The sequence below is a fragment of the Protopterus annectens genome, chromosome 4.part1 (genome assembly GCF_019279795.1).
Source record: "Protopterus annectens isolate FY-2018-M chromosome 4.part1, PAN1.0, whole genome shotgun sequence".
Taxonomy (NCBI): Eukaryota; Metazoa; Chordata; order Ceratodontiformes; family Protopteridae; genus Protopterus; species Protopterus annectens.
Window position 1 is genome coordinate 850566347 of NC_056734.1, and position 27495 is coordinate 850593841.

At 42.1% G+C, this 27495-nt stretch overlaps 1 protein-coding gene across 1 annotated transcript in view; it reads left to right on the forward strand.

Moving 5' to 3' along the window:
* Window positions 1-27495, forward strand: part of CTC1 (CST telomere replication complex component 1) — a 1463250-nt gene that overhangs the window by 1299848 nt on the left and 135907 nt on the right. The window contains exon 23 of the mRNA XM_044070869.1: window positions 8997-9174. Within this exon, the coding sequence (XP_043926804.1) occupies window positions 8997-9174 (178 nt within the window). The remainder of the gene's footprint in view (window positions 1-8996; window positions 9175-27495) is intronic.

Sequence of the window (27495 nt, forward strand, 5' to 3'; positions counted from 1 at the left end):
AGTTGCTTCCATTGCCCTGCTCATAAAGTCCCAGCTTACTGTGTCAGATGCTTTCTCTGCAGCAAGACCCACCAACAACAGTGGCATTTTCTTACATGCTGTTTCCCTATAGATCATCAATGTTCTGCTAATGTTATCAAATGTTTGCCTCCCCTCCACAAAACAACATTGATCCATATCTATCAAGTTTGGCATCACTTTTTTTGCCATTATTTTAACCATTGTAGACTTGGATAATTTATAATCATGGCCTAGAATTGAAATGGGCCTGTCCGAAGCTGGATCTATTACAGCCACTACCACTTTCTTCTCCTTCTCTTAAAATGCTGTTAAACAAAACTTTCCAGATCTTTATCAGTTTTTTCCCTCCTAGCATCCAAACTTCTACGGGAATACCATCTATTCCTGGGGACTTTCCTATAGATTGGTTATACATCATTATTTCCTCCTACCTTATTATTAATTGAGCCTCATCTGCCTCTAACCTTTGCATATTTAATTCTTCCATAAACATTTCCATTTGCACCTTTTCTTGATTTCCATATTTCTGTACTTTATACAGACTTTCATAGAATTTCCAAAACATTTCTAATATTTCTACAGGATCTGTTATCTTCCTTGTTATAGGCTGCTTAAGCTTGGTGACAGCCCTTTCTACATTCTTTTGCCTGAGTAGTTGTACTAGAAGTGTTTGTGCTCTAGCGTTATTATCAAGAAACAGTTGCCTAATGGCAGTCTTTCTAAACTCCTTCTTATTATCAAGGTAATCCCCTATTTTCTGTTTAGTATTCCGCATTACTCCTCCTCTTGTTCTGTGGAATTACCCCTATTTTGCAATACTTTAATATTTGTCAGTCCCTCGAAATAATTATTTTTACTTCTTAACTATATCTCTCTTTCTTTTATTTCCACCCTATTTTTAAACTCCACTTTCATTTTATCCCAGTCCCTAGCTATATTTCACAATAAATTTCTATCTTCTCTAATACCTCCTGAATAATTTCCACTATCCATTCCTTAAATTCCTCTCTTTTCAACAAATAGGTGGGAAAGCACCAGTGCCTCATTTTATTTCATTACCTTGTGTTTTTATATGAGTTATTATTTTTGCCTGATCTTTAATAGTTATTGGGTACATATCAAAACCTTTGGTTAAATGCACATGTTCCTCTGAAATGTAAATTCTGAATAGCATAGCCAACTTTCTGTATCTTGGGAAATAGTATGGAAATTCACTTTGAACTCCTAGTATGGAATTCAAATTTTCCATGCCAAATATTTTCATATATTTCTTCAAAAATCTCTCCCCTTCTTATTTTTTCCCTTCTGTCCCTCCCCAAACACATCTTCACTGTTGCAAATCAAATTCCAGTCCCGACCTATAAGTAATATTCCTTGCTGAAAGCTGATTATTTCTTCCAGAATTTTCTTAAGCTACATTATAGTAGTTTTTGGTGGAATATAAATGTATGCCAGTGTAATCCTCTACCCTTGCATGTAGCCTTAGTACTAGAAATCTACCATTATTATCTTTTTTATCCTCTTCTACGACTATTGGAGCTCCTCTTGCAATTAATATAAGTATTCTTCCTTTCTTTTGCATGACCGCCACCAGTTCTGTTGGCCAACAGGGTGCTGGCGGAAATTGGGCTACTGTTGGCCGAAGGAGGAGAAGAGGGGGAAGGCATGCCCGAAGGCAGGTAAAGGCTAGGACTGTGATAGTGAGGGTCGGAACTTTGAATGTTGGTAGTATGACTGGTATAGGGAGAGAGCTAGCTGATATGATGGACCGAAGGAAGGTTGGTATATTGTGTGTGCAAGAGACCAGATGGAAGGGGAGCCAAGGCTAGGTGTATCGGAGGCGGTTTTAAATTGTTTTATCATGGTGTGGATGGGAGGAGAAATGGCGTAGGCATTATCCTGAAGGAACAATATGCTAAGAGTGTTTTGGAGGTGAAAAGAGTGTCGGATAGAGTGATGTTTATGAAGCTGGAAATTGATGGTAATGATGAATGTTGTTAGTGCATATGCTCCACAAGTTGGGTGTGCAATGGATGAGAGAGAAAAATGTTGGAGTGAGTTAGATGAAGTGGTGATGACTGTACCCAAGGGTGAGAGACTGGTGATTGGAGCAGATTGCAATGGGCATGTTGGTGAAGGGAACAGAGGGGATGTGGAAGTGATGGGTAGTAATGGTGTTAAGCAAAGGAATGCAGAAGGTCAGATGGTAGTGGATTGCGAAAAGGTTGGACATGGCTGTGATGAATACGTATTTTAACAAGAGGGAGGAGCATAGGGTGACATACAAGAGTGGAGGAAGATGCACACAGGTGGATTATATCTTATGTAGAAGGGCCAGTCTGAAGGAGATTGGAGACTGTAAAGTGGTGGCAGGGGAAAGTGTAGTTAGGCAGCATAGGATGGTGGTTTGTAGGATGACATTGGTGATCAAGAAGAGGAGGATGAGTGTGAGGGCAGCACCAAGGATCAAATGGTGGAAATTGAAAAAGGGTAATTGTGAGGTGATGTTCAGGGAAGAGTTAAGACAGGCACTGGGTGGCAGTGAAGAGTTACCGAATAGCTGGGTAACTACAGCAGAGCTAGTAAGAGAGATGGCTAGAAAGGTGCTTGATGTGACATCTGGAAAGAGGAAGGGGGACAAGGAGACCTGGTGGTGGAATGAAGAAGTACAGGAGAATATACAGAGAAAGAGTCTGGCAAAGAAGAAGTGGGATTGTCAGAGAGATGAAGAAAGTAAACAAGAGTATAAGGAGATGAAGTGCATGGCAAAGACAGAGGTGGTGAAGGCTAAGGATAAGGCGTATGAAGAGTTGTATAAAAGGTTGGGCACAAAGGAGGGAGAAACGGACCTGTACTGATTGGCTAGACAGAGGGACCGAGCTAGTAAAGATGTGCAGCAGGTAAGGGTGATAAAGGATAATGAGGGAAACGTACTCACAAGCGAGGAGAGTGTGTTGAGCAGATAGAAAGAGTACTTTGAGGGGCTGATGAATGAAGAGAATGAGAGGGAGAGAAGGATGGATGATGTGCAGATAGTGAATCATGAAGTGCAGTGGATTAGCAAGGAGGAAGTAAGTATAGATATGAAGAGGATGAAGAACGGAGAGGCTTGTGGTCCAGATGACATACCTGTGGAAGCATGGAGGTGTTTAGGTGAAATGGCAGTGGAGTTTTTAACTAGATTGTTTAATGAAATCTTGGAAAGTGAGAGGATGCCTGAGAAATGGAGAAAAAGTGTTTTGGTACTGATTTTTAAGAATAAGGGCGATGTGCAGAGCTGTAGTAACTACAGAGGGATTAAATTGATCATTCACAGCATGAAGTTATGGGAAAGAGTAGTGGAAGCTAGGTTAAGAAGGGAGGTGATGATTAGTTTTCAGCAGTATGGTTTCATGCCAGGAAAGAGCACTACAGATGCGATGTTTGCTCTGAGAGTGTTGATGGAGAAGTACAGAGAAGGTCATAAGGAGTTGCATTGTGTCTTTGTGGATTTAACGAAAGCATATGACAGGGTGCCTAGGGAGGAGTTGTGGTATTGTATGAGGAAGTCGGGAGTGTCAGAGAAGTATGTAAGAGTGGTACAGGATATGTACGAGGGTAGTGTGACAGCGGTGAGGTCTGCGGTGGGAGTGACGGATGCGTTTAAGGTGGAGGTGGGATTACATCAAGGATCAGCTCTGAGCCCTTTCTTATTTACAATGGTGATGGACAGATTGACAGACAGGATCAGACAGGAGTCCCCGTGGACTATGATGTTTGCAGATGACATTGTGATCTGTAGTGAGAGTAGGGAACAGGTGGAGGAGACCCTGTAGAGGTGGAGATATGCTCTACAGAGAAGAGGAATGAAGGTCAGCAGGACTAAGACAGAATATGTGTGTGTGAATGAGAGGGAAGATAGAGGAATGGTGAGAATGCAGGGAATAGAGGTGGCGAAGGTGGATGAGTTTAAATACTTGGGATCAACAGATCAGAGTAATGGTGAGTGTGGAAGAGAGGTGAAGAAGAGAGTACAGGCAGGATGGAGTGGGTGGAGAAGAGTGTCAGGAGTGATTTGTGACAGACTAGTACCAGTAAGAGTGAAAGGGAAGGTCTACAAGAGGGTAGTGAGACCAGCTATGTTATATGGGTTGGAGACAGTAGCAATGACAAAAAGGCAGGAGTCAGAGCTTGACGTGGCAGAGTTGAAGATGTTAAGATTTTCACTAGGTGTGACGAGGATGGACAGGATTAGGAATAAGTATATTAGAGGGTCAGCCCAGGTTGGAAGGTTTGGAGACAAAGCCAGAGAGGCAAGATTACGTTGGTTTGGACATGTGCTGAGGAGGGATGCAGAGTATATTGGGAAAAAGATGCTAAGGATGAAGTTGCCAGGTAACAGGAAAAGAGGAAGGCCTAAGATAAGGTTTATGGATGTGGTGAGAGAGGACATGCAGGTGGTTGGTGTGACAGAGCAAGATGCAGAGGACAGGAAGAAATGGAAACAGTTGATCTGCTGTGGCGACCCGTAATGGGAGCAGCCGAAAGAAGGAGATTCTTCCTTTCTTTTGCCCAAGTATTCCACAGAATAACCATCCTGAAAACCTTTCTTTATCAAATTCACATGTTCAGTTCTTTCCAAGTGTGTCTCCTGTAGCATAGCTGTTTACACTCCACATTTTTAATATAATTCACTACTTTCTTTTTCTGCATTTATTTGTGATACCTTTGGCATTTAAATACATGACAGAAAGCATCATTGTCTTAAAAAGATACCTTCTCTGAAGCATTTTCCATTGAAACTCTGGAAAAGATTTCACTGACACAGTCTCTTTGTGTTCTTTATTCAAGAAGAAGAAGCAGATTCTCTTTCTGTTTCACAGCCCACTTTTTGTTGGATAAATCTTGTATTTACTGAGCATGTATGTCATCAGAAATGTTTTTGTCCTTCCAGGGAAAATATTTTAAAAATAGCAAGCATCTCTTCTTGTGCAGGCTGATATTCACCCATCTTTTTCTTCATTTTGACCTCCATGTATTGCAGTTTTATCACCTCATCTGAATATCTGTTTAAAGCTTCTTCCATTTTTTTCCAGCCTTTTGTTGTTTGAGTTGATATACTCTATCAGTGTTTTGTTTATTTTAATAAGGTCTGTGTGGTGTTCTTTCCTGTAGGTTACTGAAAGTCATGTCTGAAGCTTGTACTGCTTTTGCTAAACAGCTACAGTAGTTTTCCTAATCAGTGTTTTTTTCTCAGCTTTTGTAGCTTATTTTCCTTCAGGTTATCTTGACATCCAGGCAGTGCACTTACTAGCCTATTACTGAAATTTACCCAGACATATAGGTCCATTGGCTTTCTCTGCTAAGTTTCTGTTTTCACACTGGGAGAGCTAGAATTAAACTGTTACTCAATGTGCAACCATCTTGGAAGTCTCTGAACCCGTTCAAACCATGGCGCTTAAACGTTGCCACCTGGGCACCAGTGCACAGATAGCTGCTAGGCTTCCTCAATCCAGACTTTCGTCTCTGCATCTTCGGGCTTTTCATGTTTTGCATGTTTTGCAGCACCAGCATCCACCTGCCTGCCTGATTATTTGTCTTTTAGGATCCATGTTAGTTGGCATCACTCTAGTTCCACATGCCAGTTTTTACATAAGAGTTTTTCTTAATAGTAACTCCGTACGAATTGCAGAAGGAGTCATTGCTGGGCACATTGTGGGTGCTCCACAGAGCACTTTCGGGTGACATTAAAGATTGAAACAATACTAATTTAATGAATTTAATCCTACTTTAACTTAGGAATGGGGTCCATTCCCATCATGGTATTAGAAACCCAAAAGACTTGGAGAAATTAAAAAAAGAGTATTAAAGTGGACTCTTTGTTCTTAGTGGCTATGACATCTGAATTGATGCAACATCTCATTAAGTTCACCACATTCTGCAGACAACACATCATATAGTGGATGACCTCCCTGTTGACTATTTTGGGAAGCCCCTTTTTATTTCCCCCAAAAAGGGCCACAGTAACAACCGATGGCTCCCACGTGGGATGCGAGGGGGGCATTTCAAAGGGAGGATGGTCCAAGGTGCGTGGCCCAACCGAGGCCAATCTTCACATTAATGTTCTGGATTGACAGTCAATTCTACTCTGTTTCAGGCTTTACAGGATTGCTCCCCATGGATGTGATAGCTGTATAGATGGACAACTTGTCTGTGGTCTGGTACTTTTATGTCTAGAGGCCATGAGGGTGTGGCAGTGGGCAATATCTTCCTGTTGCTTTCTTACAGCAATGTTCATCCAGGCAATTTCAGTAGCTTAGCTGACAAATTGAGCAGCTCTAAGGTCTTGCCACAAGAGTTATTCCTCATTCAGTCAGTGGCATCCAAGATTTGTAGCCATCGGGGCCAGCCTTGCTGTGACCTGTTTGGAAACCTATCTAAAACCAAGTGCAGCAACTTCTTAACCCTGATACCTCAGGAGAGACAGTTCCCAAGGGATGTTGTAGTTCATACTTGGACCCTGGGAGATATAGTTGCTAGAAAACCAGGAAGCTGTGTGTTCTAGTACCACTGCAGGTGATTGGATTGTTGACATTGCAGTGCAATGCAGCATTACAGGGATGCCACACTCCTGAATGTGTTGTCCTTTGGATGAGATGTTAAACTGAGGTCCCTTCTGCATGAGCCGATTGGCAGCTCATGTAGATGTAAAAGATCCCATTCCATCTACAGAAAAGAGAAAAGGAAGTTTTCCTGATGCCCTGGCCAAATTTCCCCAAGTAGTAGAAATACCACCTTGGGTCTTTATTGCAAAGAGGCCACTAGCCAAACTAGTGGGTATAATCCAGTCAGCAAAGGATAAATAAAATGAATAAGCTTAAGAAAATTTAGACTAGCCATATCTTTGGCTGCCTCCGTAGTTATTGCTCAGTACATACTGTTTTGCTCTGTCAAAGCCTTCTTTCTTAGAGGCTGTACTTTACAGAAGTCTCTTCCCAGTGTTACCTGTGAGTTACTTATACCTCGCATTAGGCAAATTAAAACCATGTTCCATAATGAAACAGAATGCAGATGTAGCGGGTGTATATCATAACATCAAACGCAGACTTCATTGAAGCACACATCATCGAACTGACTTCATCAAACAGAAAAATATCGAAGTGGGAAAAAAAAAAATTGAGAGCAGATCAACAACAGCTTGCTCCATGCAGGGAGACAAGACCCTCTGCACCTCATGCACCCCCTGCCACTTAGGTGTACCACTCCCGAGATCGCACATTGGTGCAGTACAGTGCGGACATGGAAGATTTCCATTTCCTACACTGTAGCGTGATCTCGGAGTTGGTATAGTTAAGTAGCGGGGGTTGGGGGCACCGTGGAGGGTGCAGGGGGGCTTGCCCCCTGCCTAAACCTTTAAAGTGTGCTGTCCCCATTTGAATTCCCATTCACAGGGTTTCGATGTTTTCAGCGTTTAATGGAGTCAATTCAGTGTTGTGCACTTCGATTAAATCTACGTTCGATGATGTGATATAAACCCAATGTAGCAGCAGACTTAACTGCTACACTGATCCTAACTGTGTGTATTCACAAACTAATAGTCTACATTCAGATGAGCCTTTTGGTGTCGCTAACAGTATCAGTATTACGTATCATCATAATGTTATCTTTATCGTTCTGTATTGCACAATTAAGCCTAATTTTCATACTTTAAGTCTTCAGTTTGATTTCATTTTTTTTTTTAAATTTAGGTTGACTGAGAAAGGGCCCAAGTGATCCAAGTCACTTGCCTGCAAAATAAATAAATCAATCTGAGATTGCTGCATCTTTTAGGGAACATTTTCAAAACTGCACCTCAAAGCAACCACTCTTCCCCTACATTTAGTTCTCCAGCCACTCTTACCTAAAGAATATCAGTCAAACACACAAATTATCTCCTTTTCTCCTTCATAAAGAAACCAGTGTGCAAAATTATGCTGTACCTTCCTGCTGGCTGTCTCGCTGGTATATTTCTTAAGATGCCTGCTGATTCTCTCCTTTTGTCTACCTTCTGATCATCCAGTCATTCATGGAGAATGTATGATTGTGTAAGAACTCACTATAACCATAGATGTCCTACTTTTCAGTGCTGCAGTTACCATGCATTTCACTGAATAACATTTTTGTTGAATCACAAATCATAGAAAACTTAATTTACTGAAAGCACTTTTTGTTCCATCACAATTCACAGAAAATTAAAAGGCTATAGACACCCACTGTTGGTGAGCTTTAAGGGCCATATTGTCTGCTAAGCAAGTGAATCTGAGGCTGCTTTAATCTTTCCACTGCCCACCCTCATTTTGTACCCCTGTTGCTAGAAATTTGTGTTTGTGCATCAACAGTGATTCACTCTGTGTAGTTTTTGTCCTTTGTCCACAGTTGTATAACAACAGAGTTAGCATGTATAATTAAAGGAGTTGGAAGGTGAGTGGGGGATTGCCAACTGCCAAAACAAAATGGATTTTAAAGGCTTATTTGCTGTGCATGAGATTTTCTGTGAAGTGTGATTCATATGTCTTCAGTGAACTTTTTTATTAATTTGTGATTCAGTGAAAATGGTATTATATAAGAAGACGTATACTTGTACATGTATAAAAATGTAATAGCTTTCCAAATGTTTACAGTTTTTGAATTTTAGCTGCCAAATCACTGATCTGCTATGTCATCCTTCACTTATATCATTTATGCAGTAACTTAGCTGAAGTGTTGTTGTCTGTGTTGTTTGTATGATTATTGGCTTGTTTTGTAGATAAGTTCCATTGTGATAAATCAACCATAAAACCCAATTTTCATTATTGTTCATTGTGAAGTATTTCAGTAATCCATATTTGTTTTTAAACTACTGCTGTCTAAATTGTATAGTCCTAGATTTGAGAGTAAAAACATGTAACTGTATAACATCTATAGACGTTACTGAACAAGTGTACTGTATTTTAACAGCTGTTTTATTTTTGTCACAGACTGAAAACATCTGCATTGAGTGAATCTGCTCTTTCTTCTCTCCCATCTGTACACCTGTTTGATCTTCGTTTCTACCCAAACCAGTTCACTCACGGACAGGTTTTTTGTCACATCACCTCAGTCCTACAGCTGACTCTGCAGTGGTTGTGTTCCCTCTGTCACAGCATCTTCAGGAAGGTAACGTAAAGTGTTACTTTAACAAGTTATTTTGCATTTCCTTGTCAGATAATGCTATGTATAGAAAGGTAAAGTTAACTTTGCCATCCTGGAAAGACCTGTTTATGATCCAAGCTAAAGTAATGGAAATGGAGTCACTGCTCTGGGGAAATTCCACTGATGGAAAGAAAGCTCTAAGATTTCCTTTTGTAGCTCAGTTTACTGATTTCTACATGGGATTCTGAAGAAAAGAAATGGCTAGGCACTGACCTGCCATAGGTGAAGCATAATACGAAGGTGGAAAGGGGATTCTTGGAAGTTTGATAAAGGTTTACCTGCTTAGTGTCCCTAATAACTGTGACATCAGTCTCGCTGCTTAACAAAGAATGGGTCTGGTTATTACAGGTCTTTTATTTCAATAACTATTCAACTTTCATTTATGTAAGGATCTGAAGTAGGGACTTCATTTGTCAGCAACCTGTGGGTCTTGGATCCGATATCGGATCCGAGCCGGCAACTTGTTTCATAGCTAATGGATCCGAGCTCCTAGCTCCTCCCCTCACCCATAATCCCCTGCCAACCCTCCATGACCTCAGATCTAGTTTGCCGCGCTTGTGGATGGCTGGATTTTTTTGAGCTCTTAGCGAGTACTGTCAGTTAAGTGTATTTTTCTTCAACTTTTCTCCTATCGTTAACTTTAAAAAGTGTGTAAGAGTCAGGTTCCCTGTATTTTATATTTTTTTATATAGTTTTTTCCCTCCCTTCGCTGGTCGTTAGTGAGTGTGTGTGTGTTTGTGTTTTGGGGCCTGTGTGTTTGTGTAGTACTTTTCTTTTTCCTCAAGTATGGCTGAGGCCCCAAAAGCCATTTTTTCAAAATGTACCGAGTGTGGCCATAAGCTCTCCCTGGCTGATGGCCACACTTGGTGCGTTCGGTGCCTTGGGGTTGAACACCTCTCCTCAGGCTGTACCATTTGTGCAGCGTTCAACCCCAGGGCACTGAAAGAGAGGAGGTCGAAGCTGGTCCTGGCGGGACTTTTGCCCCCGGACTCGGCTCCGGCCTCTGCTCCTGCCGTGGCACTACCACAGGCTGTGGTCATTGCCACTCCTGCCCCCCTTCCTCCGGCCGGGACTCAAACTCCCGCTAAAGTGCCGGAGGACAGGGAGGCTAGGAGGGAGAAACGGAGGGAGAAGCACCACAAGCGGTGGGCCGAGGCCTCCGCTTCGGCCCCGCCAGCTAAGCGGGCTTCTCCCTCCACAGCTTCTAGGTCTCCTCCTCCTCGGCTCCGATCTCCTTGTTTCTCCCCAGGACCCGAGGAGGAGGAGGCCCGATCTCCATCGAGGTCATTGTGCCGGCATTCCAGGCCTGCCTCGGTGGCCTCATCGAGATCAACTTTCAGTATGTCAGATGCAGACTTGGACCGGATGATGCGAAGGTTCATCCAGGCCCAGCTGCAGATGGGAGTGCTCTTGCCTCCCCCCCCTTCGGGGGGGGGCTCGACACCCTTTTTTTGCTCCAATTGCTCCTTCTCTGACCCGCTACCCAGGTTCGGAGCGTTCAGAGCCGGGCAGTGTCGCAGCCGGGGGTGGGTCGGCGCCGACAGTACTTGGTACTTCGGATCCGACCCTGCCCTCGAGTCTGTCGGATCCGACCTCTCGGAGCCATGGGCCGAGCTTCGGATCCGAGGGATTCAGTGTGCCTTCGGCTCAGTCCAGGTCAAAGCACACTGGTCCTTCGGATCTGATGGCCTCGGCGCTGGCTCCGATCCCTTCATTGGATCCGAGTGGGAATCAGCTCTCGGAGCCCAGGGAGAGCGGTTCCCCCTCGTCCTTCGATGTAGTGGAGAGGGCTCTGTCGAGAGCATCCGGACCCCCGGCCCTTGTCTCGGCTCCACCCTGCACTCCCTCTCTGCTGGGCCAGGCTTCCATCACCCGGCCACAGGGACAGCCTACTTCGATGTCCCAGGTTGTTCCATTGGAACAGGATGTTGCTGGCGAGACCTCCTCGGACAGCCCCCCCGAGGAAGTGCCTCGCAAGCACAAGTGCAAGAGGAGGCACGTGGACTCCCCTGAGTCCTTAACTGAGGACACGGACTTGGATGAAGGGGAAGGCTCCCCAAGATCACCCCTTGAGGATGTCTCCTTTGGAAACATCATGGAAATGCTTAGGATCAGAGGTGGGTGGTATGCCCCCAAGGCTTCCTCCGACGAGTCCGTGTTTCTGGAGGCATTCGAAGCAGGCCCGTCTACCTCTTGGGTGTCCCCTCCGGCCGACCCCCTGGTGGACCTTATTACCACCAGGGCATGGATGGACCCGGACACCGTGGAGCCAGTCCCAAAATGCCCGGACAGGATACTGAGCCCCCCCGCAGACCGGTCACACTGGAGCAAGGGTCCCCCCGTAGATGCCATGTTGGCGGCAGCCACGGAGAGGGAACTAGCTCAGGAGAGCCCCTCAGTCCATCCACCGAGCAAGGTGTCCCGCTCAATGGATCGCTTAGGGAAGCGAGTTTTTAGTTCAGCGACCTTTTCGGTGAGGTCTCTGAACTATATGGCACACGTCATTAGGATGCAGAGGGATTTTATCAAAGAATACGCTGCCTCCCCCCTGAGTCCATGTCGGCGGAGGACAAACAGTTGTACTCCACCCGAATGGCCATTCTGAGATCTATTTCAAATACCTCTATGCGGCTATTGTCCCACGCCACCGAGGGAGCCGCTAGAGCTAGTGGAGCGGGCCTAGTCATGAGACATCAGGCCTGGCTCCGTCATTGTGACTTTGCAGAGCCTTTTAAAGCGTCCTTTGCAAACACCCCTTTCGATGGTTCTGCCCTGTTTGGCAAAACAGTTCGCGAGACACTAGTCCAGAGCGAGAAGGACGGGAAGACGTTGTCTACCATCGGAGTCCGCTTCTCTGCTTCCCAGCGGTCCTTTTCGAAGAACCAAAAGGGTCAGAAGAAGATGTGGTTCTGGAAATCGCAACACTCCCAACCCGCTCCGGACAACCAGTGACAGAGGAGGACAGGGAGGACGCCGCCCCAGGGGCAGAGGGGCTCCGAGGAACTTTGGGTCCAGAGAACCTTTCTCTGACCGGCCCATGCAGCAGCCCTGAAGGGTTGCCTGGCTGCTCCACTCTGGAGGCAGTCAGGGGGCGCTTCTCGGAGCACCTAGCGGCATGGGAGTCCATCATGACAGACCGCTGGGTGCTTCGAATTATATCCAGAGGGTACAAAATTCCATTACTTCATGTCCCCAAATTCAAGAACCTCCCCGATGTACCACCCAATCAGAGGGAGGCTGCAGCCGCAGAGATTCAGCAGCTGCTAGAAAAAAGAGCCATCCAGCCCATCCCCTAAGACCAGCTCGTATTAGGGTTCTACTCCAGGTTCTTTTTGGTGCCAAAAAAGACAGGGAACTTGAGACCAATTCTAGACCTGTCCTGTTTGAACCTGTCGGTAACCAAGGAAAAATTCCGAATGGTCACTCTTCAATCTCTTCTCCCCCTTCTAAGGGAGAATGATTGGATGTGCTCTATAGACCTCAAGGATGCGTACTACCACATTCTAATGGACAGACGATCCAGGAGGTTTCTCCGCTTCCGGCTGGGAGCCAGTCACTACCAGTTCAGGGTCCTTCCCTTTGGCCTCACCACAGCCCCCAGGGTGTTCACCAAGGTGTTAGCAGTGATAGCGGCCCACCTGAGACTCCAGGGAATGCAGGTCTTCCTGTACCTGGACGACTGGCTCCTGACCGCCCCAACAAGGCATCTACTTTGCTCAGCCAGAGATTTCTTTCTCCGCCTAGCCCCCCAATTAGGCATCACCATCAATGCCAACAAATCTTTTCTGGCCCCAACACAAGTCATAGAATTTATAGGAGCCAGAATAGACACCAGAGATCTACGAGCCTTCCTGACGTCGGAACGACTACGGAATTTGCAACTTCATGTGCGGGCCATCCTCCAGTCAGAAGCACCACCGGCGGAATTGGTCCTGAGGGCGCTGGGCTCCATGGCGGCAGTGATAACTCTCCTTCCATGCGCCCGTCTGAACATGAGGGTACTGCAGTGGACCCTTCTAGTACAATGATCCTTTCTGTCCTTTCCTCTCCATCACCCCATCGCTATCAGCAAGGCTTGCAGGAGGGCCCTATTATGGTGGCTTCATGCTCTGGACCTCCATACGGGCTGACCCTTCTGCACCTCTCCCCCTCTCACCACGGTGACCACGGATGCCTCCCGCCTCGGGTGGGGGGGGGGGCATTATTCGGGCAGGACCGTCCAAGGCATGTGGAACGATACAGAGACCGCCCTGCATATCAACGTTCTGGAGATGAGAGCGGTGCTGTATGCGTTGCAAGCACTTCAGAATCTCCTCCCCGTAGGAACTATTGCAATTCAGTCGGACAACATGTGTGTTGTCTGGTACATCAACAAACAGGGGGGAACCAGGTCTTACCCCCTATGCCGAGAAGCCATGAGAGTGTGGGAATGGGCGATTTCCACCAACCGCTTTCTGATTGCAACGCACATTCCGGGGCGGGCCAACATCCTAGCGGACAAACTCAGCCGCACCCTTCTTACCCCTTACGAGTGGTCTCTCAACCCACTAGTAGCGAAGCAGATATTCGCAATATGGGGGCAACCCTGCTGCAATCTTTTTGCCTCTCCCTCAAACACCAAATGCAACAATTTCTTCGCTCTGATTCCCCCTCCAGGGGAAACTCCAAGAGATGCTCTGGTGCATGCTTGGCCACCCGGTCTACTTTATGCCTATCCTCCTCTACCCCTGATGCTACAGCTCTTACAGAAAGCCGGTTGGGGAGAAGGATGATCCTCATTGCCCCATTCTGGCCTTGGCAAATTTGGTTCCCTTACCTGTGGTCTCACCTAGTGAATCCCCCCTGGATTCTGGATCCCAGTCCGGATCTAATCTCCCATCCGTCGGGCTTGCCGACCCCAAATCTGGACAGTCTGAAGCTGACAGCTTGATTGCTCCAGTTCCACTCCTACTTAGGACTCCCGGTATCTCTTCACCAGTCAAAGCCAACCTCGTGGCAGAGCATAAACCTTCCACCAGGAAAGTGTACCGCAGTAAATGGAAACGTTTCTCCATCTGGGCAGAGCATCATAATCTAGATCCCTTTACAGCTCCTCTTCCATCCATACTAGACTTCCTAACCGGACTTTTTCAGGAAGGCGCTAGTTGCTCAACTGTCAAAGTACAATTGGCTGCCATCTCCCATTACCATGTGGGACATGACACAGGGCCCTTGATGTCGGCCAAATTGTGTAAAACCTTTCTCAAGGGCACCTTTTTGCTCAGACCCCCTATAAAAGAAGCCGTACCCCCTTGGGATCTTTCACTAGTTCTTCAAGCCCTGACTGCTCCACCGTTTGAACCTGCCACTACAGTGGATCTCAAATACTTGTCCTGGAAAACAGCATTCCTTGTAGCCATTACTTCAGCGAAAAGAGTTTCGGAGCTTCAAACCCTTTCTGTGAAACCTCCTTACTTGATCTTTCATCCGGACAGAGTGTACCTCAGGACCAATCCCTCCTTCCTTCCCAAAATAGCATCAGAAACCAATATAAATCAATCCATAAATCTACCGGTCTTCTTTCTTAAATATCAGAATAAAGGAGAGTACAAGCTGCATTCATTAGATGTTCATAGGCAGCTGCGTTTTTATACGCATAGAACCGCTGGTCACAGGCAATCTGACCAGCTGTTCATTTCCTTTGCAAATTTAATTTGGGGAAAGCAGTATCAAAAATCTCCTTGTCACGCTGGATTTCCCAATGTATTCTTTTAGCGTACCAAGCTTCTGGGAGACCCGCACCTGAAGGAGTTCACGCACATTCCACTCGTTCCATCTTTACTTCTGCGGCCTTCAAATCTAGAGTTCCGTTGGATGATATTTGTTCAGCAGCCACTTGGGCCTCATCTCATACCTTTATTAACCACTACAAACTGGACGTAATTTCTAGAGGGAGAGCATCCTTTGGCTCTGCGGTGCTCCGCAATATCCTTCCATGATGGCCACCCAAGATTCAGGTAGCTGGGGACTCTGTCCCACAGGTTGCTGACAAATGAAGTCCCTACTTCAGATTAAGAAGTTATGTGCTCACCATAACGTTCCATCTGAGTAGTGGCTTCATTTGTCTGCAACCATCCCCCCCCCTCCTTCCCCCTGGCCTTCAAAATGGATCTATGTGAGTGGTTTTATTGGAATACCCTTTTTGGGTATCTATAGAGGGGCAAACTTGATCTGAGGTCATGGAGGGTTGGCAGGGGATTATGGGTGAGGGGAGGAGCTAGGAGCTCGGATCCGTTAGCTATGAAACAAGTTGCCGGCTCGGATCCGATATCTGATCCAAGACCTACAGGTTGCAGACAAATGAAGCCACCTACTCAGATGGAACGTTACGGTGAGTACATAACTTCTTATTTTCGTTCATCAGCCTGCCCGTATTGTTTTCCACTGGATTGTTGTTCTTATTTCCCTATAAAGAGTTTAAATCAGAGTTGCCTAGTTCAGCATTTGTGTAGTTAGTTTTCCTTTGTACAAATATTAGTTCAGTTTATTTCATACATCCACAAGCTAACAGATACAACAGTTACAAAACACAACTATTTATTCAAATGTTATAGCATTGCTTAAAGTAATTCATTATGCAGTCCTTACACATTTAAGAGAGATCAAATCATCTAAGTATGTCTGCTTTGTAAAACTTTTATCTGTTTAATAAATAGATGCATTTTACTTATTTGTAAAAGCTGTAAATCATATTTAGACAATTATTTTTATCTAGTAGTTAATTTAGAGTGACATGAAATATGTTTCATGATCCCATCAGTTTTAAGCAACATTTGAGCTTCAGTACTCAACTTACACAATTAAATAAGTCTGAGATATGTAAATGTATAAATAAATGTCAGATGTTTATAATTATATAAATACTTTAATACATGTTAGCTTGCTGTGAATACAGCATTAATTTTAATGTCAGAAATAGAATGAGCAATCAGATGCTGATTAAATACAGATGTGATTACAAAAATATTCTCTTTTGCAGTGAATAACTGTTCTTTGTAAATGCACAGGTTTAAACACTTAATGGATCATTCTTTGTAAATGCACAGTGTTCATGCACTTGATTACCCATGTTATAATTTTTTGAAATGATAGTTTATCCACATTTTTATGTTAGTATTTATATTTTTGTGCCTTTTGTCCACATTATTTTTATTTTAACAAATGTAATCTCATTATTGTTAACATTACATGATTTGCACTCAATTTTTGAAACAAAACAGTGCAAGAAACCTCTCTGTGTGGAAGATTTTTGTAAAACAAAGTGTTATTGGTACACATGTTAAATTTACATCCCTTCCCCTATCAGTGTGACATTCGAGCTGGTCCTGCCCTACTTAGTAGCTGTCATAATAATATATAATAACCCTTATGTACTTTAAATAAAATTTATAATGATATGGTACCTCTTATTTAACCAAATTATTAAGTAGATTATTAAGTCTGTGATTTTATCCAAGACAATATACTACATGGCTGGAAATATAGCAACCTTAGTTCATTTGGCAATCAAAAAATATATATACATATGCATTTTGCATGTAAAAATCAGTTTCTATTTTCATAACCTATTGTTAACAAAGATCACTTTCGTCCTTCTAGAATTCTTCAGGTCTGTGTACAAGAACCCTAAAAACCTATGTAATTGTATAATTAGTTAGTATTGTTATTACACATCATTTTGAATAAAGTGGAAAAAAGAACCAGAAAAAAATAAGAAAAAATATACGTATGATGATGGAAACAAAATATACACTTAAATTTCAACTGATTTAAAATGGTATTTAAAACCAATTTGTAGAATAAAATAAAATACAATTAGTCATGTAAACAATGTGGCAATTTTCTAAGTTCCAGTGCACTTTTAATTGAACAGTAGTAGTTTAGTCCAGGCTTCCTAAAAGAGTTCAGCTTTAATTGCCACATGAGTTCATGTTTCTCCAGAATATTCGGGATGTCTCCTTCAAGATCACCCATGTCTATGCGATCCAGGATCTGGAACTTAAAACCGGTGTGTCTTTTATGAAGAGAAAGGTGTTTGGCTAGTGCATTATTTTTACATCCAGAGCGGATTTCTGACAGATGACATGAAATCCTACGCTTGAGTTTATTTACAGTCTTGCCCACATAGAATGCATCACATTCATTGCACTGTGCCCTGTAAATTACTTTTTTAGTGTTACAATCACCCCCCTGCACTGGTTTTAATGATCTTCTTTAAATAAGGGCAATAAAAACTATCACCTTGCTGTATAAATATACACAATGTACAATTAGTTTCACATCTTTTAGTGCTTTTCTCACATGGTCTAGGTTTAAATTCAACAAAACTTCTAATGTTCCTGGCCTTCCTATAAACAAATGATGGGGCTTCACCTAAGATGTTAATCAGAAAGGGTTTCCTGTGACAATGTCCCAGTTTCCTTCAATAATATTTTTGATACTGTGATAATCCAAAGTGTATGTCAGGATGCAGCTCTTGTTGCATTTGTTATTCTCTGTGGAATTACTTAACATTTTTCTACTGGGGAGGTTGAGTGAAGGTGCTTCATTCCTTTTCAGTTCTATAATGGGTTCCAGGATGTTTTTTAACATCTGACTTTCATAGCCTCTCACTAAAAAATCATTCTCTAAGTTGTTCAGGTTTCTCAAAAATGGTTCCATCTCTGTGGTAATTCGAGCTAATCTATAGCCTTGGGACTTCACTACATTATACTTGTTTTTTGTAGGATGTAGACTTTTACTGTGGAGTAATAAGTTAACCCTTGTTGGTTTTCTGAATAGATCAGTGGTGATTATGTTATTGTTGGTGTCCTTGGAAATCTGCATACCTAAGAAAGTGGTTGAATTACAGCTATGGAAAGAGGTAAACTTCAGGAAGGGGGTTGTTTGATTGAGGTAAGTGATAAAATCTCCAAGCTGCAAGGTGTCACCTTCCCACACAATAAAGACATAATCAGTAAAATGTAAATGGCATGTGATATGCTGAATGTAATCTGTGTTGTTTAACACAATGTCCTCCTCCCATTTGCCCAGGGCTAAGTTAGCTATGCTGGGAGCCATGGCAGCCCCCATTGCTATACCAGTTTTTTGTTTGTAGTGTTTGCCATTGAAAGTAAAGAAACTGAAGTCCAGTACAAGATTAATGAGCTTGCTTAACTTTTGCAGTTGTGCCTGTGTACCCTGATTATGTTTCTTAAAAGACTCCATAGCTGCTGTTATACAGTAATTGTGAGGGAGCACTGTGTACAAGGATTCCACATCAATAGTTAACAAAATACTGTCAGCTTCCACTGTAATGTTTTTTATTTTCTTCAAAAAAGCCATTGAATCTCTTATGTATGACTTATTCTTTTCTGCTAGAGGTTTCAGCAAGTAATCAAGGTAAATGGCTGTGGCTTCAGTAAGGGAACCTCTACTTGCTACCACCGGTCTATAAGGTGGGTCTTCTCTGTTCTTGTGTGGCTTTGGTATTCCAAAAAAGTAAGGTAAACGTTGGCATGGGCTCCATAAATAATTATAAAGATTTTCAGCGATATGTTTTTCTTCCCATAATGTGGTGAGATTAGTGTTCCATAAATCATATGCTATTTTTATGTCATCCATCGTAAATAAATCATAAAATCTGCACTCAATTTTTGAAGAACACACTGCTAATCCATATTCATTTGAACACCAGTTAACCCTGTTGTGTTGTTGGGTAACACAGATATTTTCAACCAGGAGCAGTTAAATAAATGATTTCTCTGCAGGGTCTCCTGAGGAATGTTTTTAGAAACATGCCTAATTTTAAGGGTATGCCAGGAAGTGCAGGATTTTTCACTGCAAAAGTTAACCAGTCATCACAGTCTATCCTTGTCAGTACCAGTCTCATGCAGTATATTCCGAATTAAATCACACAGTATTTCAAAAGGCTGTTAAAAAAAATCTGTGAATCAGGTCAATTGAAAACATTTTTTTGTTTGACACCCAAACCTAATTATCAGCATGCCCCAGGTCCTCTTCTCATTCACCAGGTCTACTGAACCCACCTTAGCCTCCAGAAGCTATACCTGAATCATGCTCGAGTCTGTGAGGAGATCAGGGGATCATGGTGCAATATCACACTGCTGCTGGGAGTGTTGTTCTTTTTTATAGCCCTAACTTGCCCTTCTGACATACCCACTTATGACAGCATTGGAAGGCTGTATGTGGAGGCATGATGGAATATTGTCCTGCCACTGTGGCTACTGAGCCGGTAACAACTATGTCCTTTGGCTGTGTCCTTCTGTGCCTTTCTGGCCTCTGTTTGGAATTCAGCACCTGGTGCACACAGGATTGTGCCTCACACCCCACCCCCAGGATAGGCATACCCATCTTCCAAAGCCCAAGCCACTAACTGTGAATGCAGGTTGCCATAGTCAGGGTTTTAACCCCCTCTTCTCCTGTAGACACCAGAAAACTGTTTGTGATAAAACCAGGATAGCATGGAAATTCATGGAAGGTTGGCATAATGGTTAAGGTGTTTACCTTACATACACAAGGTGCAGGGTTCAATTCTCACATGGGGTAATTGGCTAGGCTTAAAATGGCCCACAAGGACAGTTAGCCTAGTACTGATCTATGAACCTATGAATCTAATAGGGTGCTGTACTGCTGAAATGTGCTGTCTTTATAATTTGAGATTATACCACAGTGACTTAATTTTAGTGAAGGCAAACAATCCTAGTGCGCTTTTTCAGAAGAAAAAGTGGGATTTTCTGTATCTCGTGGTTAGCAGTCTCCTTCCCATAAAACCAGTACATATTGTTTTTTTTTAACTTTGTATGGCTGAGCATATGTTTGCTGAGTGTTATGCTGTGTTAATTCACATCTCATGACTGGTATTGTGTATGTAAAGTGGCTTGGGATGAATTGTTGCATTAACAGAGATTCTTCTTAAGGAAATTCATCTACCAGTTTACAGAGTGCCGTCTCCGTATCAGTATTCAATCTAATCCTATAGATTACCTTTAGAGATTGTCGTACCATCCAGTTGGTCTAATGGTTAATGTCTTCACCTCTCATGCACAAAGTTTAAGGCTCAATCCTAATTTCTGACCAGTGCCTGTTTTAAGTTTGCATGTTGTCCCTGGGTTTCTGTGAGGTTCCTCCCACCTCCGAAAAACATGTTGAGTGTTCCCATTTCAGATTCACCCAAGAATGAAGCTGCAGGGTGCAGCACAGACTCTAAATGGTGCCCTACAGGGAGAAGAATTATATAGACCAACTGTTTCAGGTTTCTACTGTAGTGTGCATTATCCACAGGATTGGAGAACACAGATTACAGATTGCACACCATGGCAGGGCTAGCCATATAATGTAAAAATATGGCTGTAGGTGATCCAGTCATGTTTACTAATGTCACCAAAGTAAGCATGAGTATTTGGTGGTGAAAAGTGGGTTGAGGACCTGACCTATACCAGAGACCCATGCTAACAGTGGGAGGGGTGTATGTACTCCTATTGGAGCATGCTCAACATAAAGCCCAGCAGTCCTGGGTCGATAAGCTACTGGCTGGCCAGTATGCAATTGCCCAGTTTGTTACCTGGGATCACTCTGTTGAATGAAAGCTAGACTTAAAACCAATCAACTTGGGAAACATAAACTAAGAATTCCTACACTCCTTGTATGTTCACTGACAGGATAGTAAGAAGGAGGCTGGACAAAAAGTTATACACTGCTGCCACTTTCTCCTTTCAGGCCATCAGCTACCAGACTTATATGACTAGGTACTTTTTGGCCCTCTTTTCCCAGTTTTCTAAATTAGTTTCTGACCTTCCTTTGCTCTGAGGGAAGGCCTTTGCCCTTTCCCTGTAGGCCTTTACCTCTCAAGTTGCTCATCACACTCTTAAATGCAGCTATGATGCAGCTGATGCTTTCTCCAGGGCTGCTGTCTTTGGTTTGTGGCTTCATCTTCAGGCTTTGCCTGATGACATTAAGGCCAAAACTGTTGGATGCTCCCTTGGATAATAAAACATTTTTTTTTGGTGCAGCAGCTGCTGAACTTTTCAAGTCTCTCCAGGATAAGGATAAAGCCTTGCAGGGGTTGAAACATATTTTTGTTTCTCCTATTCCTAAGTTTCGGAGGAATTACCCCTCCAAATCTGCTTTTGTTTGTAGAAAGTTGCCCTCTGCCTATAGGAAAAAAAGGGTTCTAAACATCTACCTCTTGCTAAGTCTACTCAAACCACTACCTCCCAGGAACCTGCTTTTCAGGATAAGCCGAGTTTCATTTGACAGTTTATTTCCCCTTTCTCTCAGCCCGGGTTCCCTTGACCCTCAGTCTTTCCCTGTCTCTTATAAATTGATTAAAAATCATAACAGACTATTGGGTTCTATCCATTATCCGCCAGGAGTATTTCATGGTTTGGAAATCTCTTCCTCCCTTTTTGGGCATCCTTCAGCCTTCTTGGGAACAACATCCTCTTTTCCCAGAGGTGCTCCATTCTCTTTTGGTCAAGGGCAACATTCGTATGTTGTGCCTTCTTCCCAGGTAGAGAGGATTTTTATTCCAGAATGTTTTTGGCTCTCAGAAAGGAGGACACTTGTAGACAAATTCTGGCTGTTTCCCAGCAATGTGCTTTTCTCAAAGTTCCTTCCTTTCAGATGTCTATTCAGACTTTATTTCTCCTTCTTCCCCAGGGTTTTCTGGTCTGTCTAGATCTCAAAGTTGCCTACCTTCATACCTCTATTCATCTCCTTTGCAGGAAATTTTTACATTTCTCTCTCTCTTCTGTGCATTTTTTCTCTACTGCCCCATGGGTGTTCACAAAATGACTCGCTCCTGTCATTGCCTTTTGCAGGATGAAAAGAGTTCTGATTTTCCCCCTCTGGAATTATCTGCTCATTCAAGCTTATTCCCCAAAGTTCTGCTTCAGGATTTTAAGTTTACTATTTCTCTGTTTCAGAGTCTGGAATTCACCATAAACTTCCAGAAATCAGCTCAGGCACGTTCTTAGGATCATATTCTCCTCAGTTGCAGCCTTTAGACCATTCCCATGTTGGCATGTCTGCTTGCTCCCAAGCCACTATCTCTTACATCCTTTTTCCAGTCTCCTCTTCCTCTGGCTTCAGTCATGGCCATTGAATTTCTCAGGGTCCTCGGGATCATGGCTTTACCATTCCCATGCTCCCTTGCACATGAGAAAGCTTCAGTGGTACTTCAAGTCAGTTTGGTTCCAACATTGCCATCTCTTGGACTTCCCAGTACCCTTCCTTCCATGTCTCAAGCTCTAGCTTTATTGGTGGATATCAACTTTCTCTCAACCTAGGGCTTCCTTTCCAAACTCCAGTCATGAGTTAAGAGCTCTTTACAGACACCTCAGACAGGGGATGGGGGACCTTCTTTACCTCTGTCAAGGTTCAGGGTCTCTAGCGTCTGCATCAAATGTCAAAGCACATCAGTATGAAGGAGATGAGGGCTCTGCTTCCAGCTCTCAGACTTTTCTTACTCTCTTTCATCCTGGGTCCCTCAAAATTTTCACAGACAATACCACAGTGATATGGTATGTCAACAAGCAAGTTGGTACAAGGTCTTATCTTCTTTGTAGACTAGCTCTTCAGATCTGGGATCTAACTGACCAGTATCAAGTAACTCATCAGGCAGTTTACATTTACCTCAGAGCACAGTCTAGTGGCACACTCTTTGATCAGGTCCAGCGCACAAGCTCACAAATGGATGCTTCATAGAGATGTGTTCTTGGACATTGTCCATTGATGGGGTATTCCTCAGGTAGATCTTTTGTCTCCATTCTGAACAGACAACTTTCTCTATTCTGTTCCAGAGTTCCAAGCTCTCTGGCTTGGAAAGTGGATGCCCTGTCTTTTCCTTGGAGGGGATGTGTCTTTATCCCTTCCCTCCCCTTCATCCGTTATGAGTCTTGCACTAGATCAGGCAGGACACTCCCAAAATCTTGCAGTTGACTCTCTTTTTGCCTAGACAGCATTGGTTCTTCCTTCTTTCTCAGTTGGCCAGGGACAATCACCACGTTACCTCATTGGGTGGATCTTCACAAACAAGACAAAGGGGTCTCTTATCCATCTTCACTTGTGCACTCTTCAACTGATGCTATGGGTGATAGGGTTTTGATCCTTTTCAGGCACCTCATTTCTGAGGATGTGCTTCTAGTTCTGCAGAAGGCCAGGAAACCCACTACCAGGAAATCATATACACCCAAATGGAAAATATTTTCTGTCTGGTGTATCTGTCACTATCAGGATCCCCTATCTGTGGAGTTTCCTCTGGTTCTCTCATTTGTGTGATCTGCTTCATGTTGAATTAGCATGTTCTTCAGTTATATTTCACCTGTCAGCAACTTCTGCTTTTCTGCCCTTGACTCCTTGGCTCTGGCCTCCAGATTTGAGATCAAGCAATTTCTTAAAGGTGTCCTTCATATTAGGCCTCCCAGAAAGCCTATCCCGCCTTCCTGGGACCTCAGTTTCATACTTAAAAATTGATTCAGCCTCCTTTTGAGCCTGATTTTTCAGCCTCCCTACAACATTTTACTTGGAAGACTGTTTTTCTTTTGGCTCTCACTTCAGCCAAGAGAGTGTCTGAACTTCAGACTCTCATGGCTATTCCTCCTTTCTTCGTTTTACAGAGAGACAGGGTGTCTCTTTGTACTAAAATAACAACCAAAAATAATGGCTAGTAAAATATCCTTTAAAATTTTATCTTTCAATAAATAATTCCAATAATATTTAATAATATCAAAAATCTCATCAGTTAAAATATTATAAGTAGTAACAAAATACACCTTGTAATCTATTTCATGGGCGATGTTAACATTTTGCCTCACTATTCTATCACTATTCTCGCATTTCTCTCCATTACTCAAATATTGATTCAAAGCTCTTTCTAGAATAGATAAATCATAGCCCCTTTGTAGGAAAGAATAACAAGTGTTAATTCCTCAATCAATATATCTTCTTTATTACAAAGCCTAGCTATTCTTAAAAATTCACCATAGGGTAAAGAATTCAATAAGTGGGAAGGATGGCAACTTTTGCCATCTAAAACGTGATTAATATCTGGAAATTTTCAATGGACTCGAGTCAAAATGCCATCTCCAATTACCCCTTCCAATTCCGTGTCCAAATAAACTACCTTAGAGCCATTTATAACTCCATCAAAACGTATACCAAATTAATTATTTTGTAAATCATCTATAAAATCATTCACAAACATATGTCCAGCTTCACACAAAAAAAAAAAAATTAAATCATCAATAAATCGGAAGTACTTAATAAACCTCTCTATAATGTCTAACCTCAAATAACCCCATAAAGAGATTGGCATACATGGGAGCAAAGGATGCTCCCATCACCGTCCCTTTAAGTTGATTAAATAAATCTCCATTAAACTCAAAATAACTGTTTCAAACTAAAATACAACTCAGTAATATAATTAACTAATAGACTATCACCCCAAAAATGGTGTACTGCCTCTATACCCGAAGAGTGACTAATATTCGTATAATTGAAAAGCAATCTTCGGTACACCTCCATGGCTTTAGTTGCACTATTCTGAAGAACTTTTTAAAAAACTTTTAAAACAAACTTTTAATAGAAACAGTGATAATAAAACAACCACAGTCAAACTTTAGCATGGAGAGCTGTAACAACAGATAAGCTTCAGAAGAGTGCAACTAAAGATGTGGAGGTGTACCGAAGATTGCTTTTCATACTACTTTTGTTTCATTCAGTTACCTTTGGCAGTTCAGCGGTGTTTCTAATTGAACATTCGTATGTAGACTTTTTACATCCATAACAAGCCAATAATTATTAGTTTTCCATTTCACTGGCTGAATTTTTGTATAAAAAAATCAAAAGAATCACATATATATGACTCCAATTTCATAATATTTATGAAGTAATAAACCTACATTATGTAAAAAAAAAATTAGTAGGAGGAATTATAGGGAGGACCTGGAAGGGCATTTAAATTATTGTGTATTTCGGGGAGGCAATAACATTTAGCCATAGAACAACCTTGTGTAGTAAATTTCCTTTCAATGTGTTCCTTAGAAAGGTATCCTAACCTAAAACCTTTATTAATTAAATCATGAAAGTCCCTCATTGCTTTATCTTACTCATCACTTTTCTATACACACTTTCATCATTTAAATTATCTTCACACATTTTCTTATACTGAGTAAAATGCATCACTACAATTTTGTGACCTTTATCTGAGGGTTTAATCACCAAATCTCGACATTGACTCATGCTTTTTAAAGTTAACCATTCAGTTTTATTCAGATTATATGAGATATTCATATCAGCACAAAAATTATTGCACATACCTTCGACAGTAAAATCAAACATGGCAGAAAAACTTTTTTATACTCATTCAAAAAAGGAGGAATAAAATCACTTTTACATACATCAGAAGTGTCTAATAGACAGTAAGCATTAGTGTCATCACATATAATAGAATCAGAGGAAAAATACATTTCATCAAAACTGTCCCCTGAACTATCTAACACATCATCAACAGGCACCTTTTTAAACTGTTGGTTGAAATAACCAAATTCAGCTTTCTTATAAAACAAAACATTTCAATTTTATGTGTATAAAACTTAGGCACAACAGTGGGTATAAATTTCAGGCCAAGATTTAAAACCGCTATTACAGCATCGGGTAAATCACATCCCGATAAATTCAATACTAAATTGTCACTCTCTTCAAAACATTGCAAGTCTTGTGCAGAACACAAATATCAGTACTATCTCTTCTTTTTTCCTTGCCACTGCTGTCTTTAGTTATCAAAAAGCCCTCGTTTGCAACTAGAGTTCCCCTTTTGAAATCCATCACAAAAATGATCCTGTAGGTAACCTGGTTCACTTCCGGTGAAGCAAAAGATACTCCATGATGCTTCTCGTTCCACTCACTTCCAGAGGAAGGCCCACCCTTCTGGCATCTGTACTTATTGGCTCTTACCACAAAGGCAGAACCACTATTATAATCTCTAATGTCTCTATTATTTTTTTTAATTTTTTGTTCAATAATCTGACCAGACAACTCCATTAACTTTTCATTAAATCCTCTTACCAGCTGCTCAAAACAGGAAGAGTTTAATTGTGATGACAACGACGAACACAAGGAGGAAATCTCTTCCTTTGCCAGTCTGTGTTTAACCACATCCCTCTCAACAAGTATAGTCACCCATTCCATCATTCAATGGTGTGCTGCGGCTTTCCATCTCTGCTCAAATTTCTGATCTTCAGAGTCCATAGAATTAAATGGCAGAGAGGGATTTTTATGCACATGCAGCACACAAGGGGTGATATCCAACTCAATATACCTGACTATATTATATTGTAGAGAGGTTTCTTTTTTAAGTAAATGTTCTAATTTAGAAACAGTTCCTTGAACCTCTGTTGAAAGAGCAGCAAAAGCATGTTGCCTGACAGATGCAAAAGGGTTAGAAACCTTACAACTCCAACCCTCCTCAAGTAATTTGTGCCATACAAGGGTCTGTTCCTCTCTCAAACTAGTACCATGATCAGGAAAGCATTCAGGAACTCTGTCATTCATCTGGCTGATGTACTGCTCAATGGTACACTGACTGCCATTAACAGAATCTTCTCTACAAATACGAGGGCGCTGAAAATTTGGATCACTGGCCATCAATAAGACAAGTATACCACAAAAAAGAAAAAAATATACAAAAATAACAACCAAAAAACAATGGCCAGTGATAGAAAAAGGTTTTAATGATCTTAGCACCTCGGCTAACAAGCCTTCAAGATGAGATTTTTGATATTGTCAAATATTATTGGAATTATTTGTTGAAAGATAAAATCTTAAAGGATGTTTTACCCGTACAACCTGTTCTGTCACTTAAAGTGGGTTGGAGCATAAAAGATATGCAAGTTAATAGCTCTTTTACAGCTGCTGGGGTAGAAATTTGTGTGCAACCTGAATCTATGGGTACGTTTGTTTGTGAGAATTGTTCTCTTTGTAAATATATAATCCCTTTTTTTAGTCAGATTAATTGTGTTAAATATGTGCCTAGACAATTTTTCATTTGTTATAGTGAGGGTGTTATTTATGCACTCAGGTGTTCCTGCGGTCTTTTTTACATTGGAGAAACTAAGCATGCATATAAGGTTAGACTGCAGGAACATCTTAGAGATATTGAATGTAAGAAAGTTGAAAGTCCTGTAGCAGGTCATTATATGTCTTGTCATGGGGGGATTGTAGTTGTTTAAAACGTACTGTTTTAGA